At 30.3% G+C, this 7165-nt stretch overlaps 1 protein-coding gene across 1 annotated transcript; it reads left to right on the forward strand.

The window, feature by feature from the left end:
- The first annotated feature begins 5531 nt into the window (after positions 1-5531).
- Positions 5532-6445, forward strand: LOC102628469 (auxin-induced protein 6B). The gene has a single exon (XM_006487225.4). It carries the CDS (start codon positions 5631-5633, stop codon positions 6069-6071), a length of 441 nt encoding a protein of 146 aa, XP_006487288.2. The 5' UTR covers positions 5532-5630; the 3' UTR covers positions 6072-6445.
- The last annotated feature ends 720 nt before the right edge of the window (positions 6446-7165 follow it).

A 7165-nucleotide genomic window follows, 5' to 3' on the forward strand; every position in this document is an offset into this window, starting at 1 on the left:
TTAAAGCACTTTCAACTGAAAATATCAGCAATAAGCTAGTAGTTGAAGAGAAGTTTAGGCTTCGAGAAGAATGACCGCAAAAAGGAGCTAGCAACCAAAAGCAAAAGAAACTTTAAGAAAAACAAAGTGAAAACTCTTTTCAGAATGAGAATTATCTTTTAGTTTCTAACCCTAAAATCTCAACAAATCAATCTTTGTATATACAAAATTAATCAAATGGCTTTTGAAGAATCAAGAAACAACCACACTCTGAAAGAGATAATCTCACATCATGGTAAATACGTTAATTAATTTTTAAGCTAACTCTTGAGCATAAGTTGTAATCCACTGCTTCTACATCGTATCAAGTTAAATCAGGGACAAACGGACCCATGCTATCTCTTGGCGTGACAGGAACTACTCAAAATTAATTAGCTGGACGCGTATTAAGGAGATAATTCCAGATTGCAACTCTTAACGCTTGTATTAGATTTTAAGTATGAATTAGCTAGGCGGATGGCGATGTGCATCTATTTGGACTTAAAAACATAGAATATAATGAATAATTTGACCTTAACCATTGTACGCGGAATATTGGAACAAATGACAAGAAAATCTTTCAAAACCACAGAAGACACCATGTTCAATGCTCGATGCATGCATTTGCATGTGTACTTGTTGAGATGATTGGTGTTAGTTGGATTATGGGACAACAGATTTTAAGCCTCAATTAAATCTTGAATAATCATGCATGCATGGGCCACCACCAGCTGCAAAGTGAAGAAAAATGGAACGGCCAAATATGAGAGGCTCAATATTTTATAAGAGAAATAAGAAACAAAAAGGGAAGCCAGAGCAATATTATTGACTCCCTTGATTGATGCCTTTCTTCTCAAAATGCACTTTATGCCCGTATAACAATAACTTAGATTTCAAGAGCATCCTCAATGCACTAAAAACACTTTCAAGCAACAGTTCCCCATTCCCATAGGAGAATGGCTCCATTAAGTTTATTGCAGAAAATGTAAAAACTTTATAAGCATTGACTATGTATATTTGGTAATGGTTCTTGCTTTTGATCTGCACCACATTTTGTGCCCATAAAACAATAAATTATGGCAATATTTTCAAAAGCTTATGGCACTTATGGTCCTTTAGCATTTTCTTCATTCTTTTTGAAAGAGGTACTTTTAGCTTATGTAAACTGGAGATTATTTTTTATGGTGGCTGTTAAGTAGGGATGGCAATGGGCACCGCCTGCAGCGGGTTTGCCATTACTAAGCTTAAACCTGCACAAAATTTAAATTACTAAACCCACCTGTAACCCACAGCGGGTTTTAAATTTTTTAAGAAAACTTGGTTTTGACAATTACCAAATCCATAATGGTATCCGACGGATTTTTTACGGGTTTATACATTTAAAATCACAAAATGTTTAATACATAAATTTACAATAATAACCTCAAATTCCACATAATATACTCAATTTTAAATTTAACCAATGTAAATGAAAATTAAAATTTCAACATCAATCCAACACAAATTCTCAAATTTAAGTATCAAATACACAAATCCTTTAAAAAAAATCACAAGCTAATATATAAAAATAACAATTATATTTCATATTATCATTCAACACAAGCTCCAAGAGAAGACATTCATTTCATTCACCATCATTAGCACCCATCCAACATGATGCCCACATTAATGATTAAGATTAATATTTTCCAAAGAATAATACTTTTCAAATATTGATTCGAAGAAAAAATTATAATAATGAGATAATTCATACATTAAGTTAAAAAAAATGGACCATACAAAAACATTTAGGTTATTTGGCACTTTGCATAATTGCATTATTTTCTTTATATATTTTTTAGATTTAAATTTTTTAAATTAAAATTAAATTAAAAATATTTAAAAAAATTATTGCGGATTTAGTTGGTATCCATGCAGGTATCTATCGGATATTGAACTAATATCAAACACACCCGCATTTAAGTGCAGGTTTTAATTTGTAATACCAAACCCGCCCACAACCCGTAAAATTATCCACAACGGATGAATTTTGGTGAATGGATTTGGGCGAGCTTCCAGGCGCAATTGCCATCATCCCTACTGTTAAGTGCTTCAACGAAAGCAGAAGCTGCAAGCATAATATTGTTGGGTTGGTTGGAGTACTGGCAGTCTTTTGACGTACAGTACATTTTTGCCATGGCTTCTGCCAACAATCACTTTTCTTTCTACAGAGAAGCACTTCCTCAGTCCAAAAAGTATGGTTAGATCCAAATTAACCCATCTAATCTGTCCACAAATCAGGCCCCAGCAAATATTCCCTAAATCTTTTCATTATTTAGTATTTTAATCAAGATTACTGTATGTTAAAAGATACAGGGAGACAGGAGATAATGGGATTAGAAGCAAAAGATAGAAAAAGATATATGAAATACTATCTCTTATATTTGTCCTTTTCATCTTTAACCTTTTAATTTGTTTTGTTGAAAAATGGTTATTCAAAACTGATGTTGGTTGCTCATTCAATGGTCACCAGCAGTAAGCAATGATGGTTTTCTTCAATCACCAATCACCAATCACCAATTAATAAACTTAAATAAAATAAATATATATAAGTAGAGATACTCTAACTTAAAGCAATGCAGCCATTAAATTTAAAGTTGAAATAATTAACAATCATTTGAACTTTAGATTTAATGGCTTTAAATTTAGAGTATCTCTACATAGCAATTCTTAAATTTTAGTGTTAATAAATTACTCAAATACTGTATCGACTTTGAATAGGTATATTTACACATGTTGCAAATTTTTCATTATTAGTAACCAAAAATTAAATATCGTAATTAGTAACTAAATTAATGTTGTAACAAATTAAGGAGATGCTTTCTTTTTTTTAAAAGTAAGCGAATAAAAACTAGACATTTACATTTCAAATTACACAAACAAATTGGTTTAGTTAACAATAAATTCAATAAATGATGGTAACAATGAAGTTATGCAACCCCTTGTTTAAATGGTACTTCTCACTTCCTTTAAACGTCTCAAATTTTTATATTTTGTAAGTTGCATGAGCAAATTAAGGACTCCTATCTTTAGCCAATGTTCAAGCCATACTGGTTATATAATTAAACAATACAAGAAATCATGATTGGTCTCAAAAGATTTCTAGTGTGATATAATTAATAACAAAAAAGAAAACAGAAAAAAGGAGTTGCATCATAGAATATGATTAGCACATGCACTTCAATTTCATGCTTTAATTAACAAACAAAATGAAATTATATCATATAGGGAGAATGCTTTAATATGGGATAATTTTACTGGTTTTAGTATTTAGTGGTCATATGGGGTTTTTGCGTTTCAAAGACAAATGGAATCTAATCACCAAATCGCATCGCTAGAGAGCATAACAATGAACGAAACAAATTACCATTTTTGAATGTGGAATTAATTGAACTGGCGTTTGAGATTTAAAAATTATATCTCAATATATATGGTTACTCAATTGAAAGAATTTGAAAGGAATATACTGAATATGTCAAGGGAGAAAACTTATTAATTATGCAAACCAAAATTTGAATCATGTAGTGCACGGATGAGGAAATATTGAAGTTCTGAGTTGGATCACAACTTTTTTCAACTATATTATTATTATTATTATTATTATTAAGTATTTATATGGGAATGAGTAATTTCACTCACTAAATTATTCAAATATTAGATGACCACAAATACAAATTTTATTTATGGCAATAGAATAGAATGTAATGAAATAATTCAAAGAATAAAGCGACAATTCTATACCATATATATACTATCTTTTATTATATTTCCTTGACGACCTTAATGAATGTTTATATTTTAGGTTTAAAGGCAATTCCAAACATAACCTTACAAATAACATTACGTTTAATAGTAAAACATAGACACATGGCAAACAATTTTTTAGTTTTCTACATATACTACAAGTATGTTCCATATGCTTAAGATTAGAATCCAAACCTAATAAGTCTTGGTAAGGCTGCCCACTATATATATATATATAATATGTAATACACTAATATTCTTATTTGATAAAAACATAATTTGCTTTAATTGCAAAATAAATTTTACGTTACCCATGCATGTAAAATATAATATACGATGTTGTAGCTTGCGGAACTTCATCAATTCTTTTTTCTTTTTTCTTTTTTTTTTAATCATAACATGACATATAACAATCGTAAGAGTGAGGGGGACTATTTTCACCCTAAATTCCATTTTGTAGACTCATTCAATAATTTTAATATTTTTATTTTTACTTTGGACACTCCTTGCAAATACCTAAATAGTCCACCATCAAATTGCTTGCATCAATTTATTTATCACACCTAACATACTTTCTTTTTCTTCTTTTTTGACAAAAACGCACAGAAAAGAATATGTTGACGACAAATAATTACAAAATTTTGGGATTTAATAAAAATCTCTAAATTATTAAAATTTTGAGATTTTTATTTTTAATAAATAAATTCAGTTATTTTAATAAAATTTTGTAAATTATAATTTTAATAAAAATGATTATTAAAATTTTGCAAAATATAAACTTAATAAAAATCAGTTGAGCACCTCTATTTGAGATTTATTTTTATTAAATTTAGGGATATTTTTATAATTATAATTTTTTTATTTTTCAAAGTTTTTATAAAATGAAATGATTTTTTAATTTATTTAAGGATAAAATTATCATTTCGTTTAAATTATTTAACGGTGTTAGTGTAAAAGTGGCTAATTGATACATATTTAAAATGAAATATGATGCAAAGAACATATTAAAAATTTGTGGTGGTTGAATGAATATAAAACAAAAGAGAGGTGGTGCAATGATAATTTCTCTTTATTTTTTAACGTATTAAGACAAACTAAATTGTTATTAAAGATGATAATTTTTGGGTTTCACAAAAGGTGTAATCTAATGACTGCTCTAAGTGGGTGTCAAGAAATGTAATTTACATAATAAACAATTTAATAATACAAAACTTTATTAAATTAAGAGTACTCATAACATAATTGAACATGTAATTATAGTTATGATAACGGTTACTCATGAGTATTATATCTCAAAGTTTAAGCACTCTTGAGATAACGAATTTTTTTTATTTTTTAATTATTTATGATGTCGAAACTATACAATAAATACACATGTTTGATTTTAAAAAACATAAATAAGGGAGAGAAGAAAAAAAAATAAAGCGTAAAATATAAATTTTATATTCAATTAAATAATAAAAATAACATTAATTCTCTTTTTCACTCATTTTTTCTTCTATTATTTCTGGTTAGAGCATTCTGTAAACGAAGTTGAACTCATACACAATTATCAAGAAACTAAAAATAAAAATAATAATTTAATCCCACGTTACTGTCTTACCTTTTCTCACATGGCCTTGACAACAGACTCCCAACTCAAACAACAGACATAATCTCGTAAATATCTCAAAAACCAAGGCCATTGTCGTCTTTTCATCGTGTTACGCATTTATAAGATACCCCCTTCCCCACTCCCCATGTAACTCCACTCTCCCACCCCACTTGAAAACAAGACTAAGACCAAAACCACTCCACTTTCCCACACTTTCCTTCACTTTCCTGAGAAAATGTCGAAGTGCAACAAAATCCGTCACATTGTGAGGATCCGTCAGATGCTGAGGCAGTGGCGTAGGAAGGCCCGGATAGCGGCCTCGGCCTCCCGTGCGACGCCGTCCGATGTTCCAGCGGGACACGTGGCTGTCTGCGTGGGGAGCAGCTCTAGGAGGTTCATCGTGCGCGCGACGTACCTGAACCACCCCATGTTCAAGAAGCTCCTCGTGCAAGCCGAAGAGGAGTACGGTTTCAGCCACGTGGGCCCGTTAACTATCCCCTGTGACGAGTCCACGTTCGAGGAGATCCTCCGGGTCGTCTCCCGCCCCGAAACCGGTACCCCGGATCCGTTATGGAGCGTCAAGGAGGTCCAGAGGTGCTGCCACGTGGGCATGAGGGATAACAATCTCCAGTTTTTGAACGAATCGAGGCCGTTGCTTCGTGGAGCGCTTGGCTGAGTTGACTCGGCTGAGATACCGAGCTGTGGATGAAACTAACAAAGAGAGAGAGATATATAATTTTTATATTTCTAGGATAATAATTAATTATTAATTAATTAATTATTGAGTTGGTTAGTGGGTTTTTTTATTATTTAAAAATATCAACTGGGTTTTGTGACTTTTGTTAAGGGAGGTGGCTGATACAGCGCCGTTTAGCTGAGTCATCCCGAGTCGATCAGACTCTGGAAGGTAGCAGGGAGGGATGATGAGAGGTTTTTTTTTTAATTTTTTAATTATTCTCTCTTGTAAATTCGGTGACTTAAATTGATTTACTAATTGTATGAATTTGAGGGATAATTTGATGAACATTATTATTATCATCATCATCATCATCAATTTGTGTTATTTATTTTCTTGTTATTATTTATCAATGGTGAGATTTTTCACGAGTGTTGAAGCAATTTGTTTTTAATTTAGTTTTTGTTTATATTTTGGCAAAATTGTCTATTAACCCTCATACTCAATAATAATAACAATAATATAATCCAAATATTATCTAAAATCTAAATCCCTACTTTGAAGTAAGAATACATTTTTACAGAATCATAAAATTAAAATTTCGTTGATTATGAATCAATTTGAAATCAAGGATTTTTCGGAATCTGAAAAAATGTGGTTCATTTGTGGATAAAATCAAGTTTGTTGTATAAATTCGATACCAATAAATTAATTCAATAAAAAAGCTAAAAGTCCTAGGATACTTTCACTTAAATTTTTTTTATTTAAAATCTTGACAAAAATCTTAAAATTTCAACAAATTCAATGGTCGGTGAATAACAAACTAAAGTAACTTTAGTAAATTAACTGTTAAATTAGTTTAGGTAGTCAAATTGAATTTGGAATTTTTACTAATAATCGTGACACAAATTTTTTTTTTTTTCCTAGTCATAAGGTGAAGGGTTCAACTCCCTATCTTCATTGTAATTGTATTTTATTTAACAATTGATATGATTGATGAATGTTTTATATGCATTAGATTTTAGTTCAGTCGTATCACAATTCAAATGATTGACTTTTTTAAGGCTGGATCAAAATATCTAAATTTTGGATAA

Source organism: Citrus sinensis, chromosome 8 (assembly GCF_022201045.2).
Source record: "Citrus sinensis cultivar Valencia sweet orange chromosome 8, DVS_A1.0, whole genome shotgun sequence".
In the NCBI taxonomy this organism is placed as follows: Eukaryota; Viridiplantae; Streptophyta; class Magnoliopsida; order Sapindales; family Rutaceae; genus Citrus; species Citrus sinensis.

Excerpts from the sequence above, each read along its gene's own strand:
- LOC102628469 (XM_006487225.4), top strand. The coding sequence starts at position 5,631 with ATGTCGAAGTGCAACAAAATCCGTCACATTGTGAGGATCCGTCAGATG.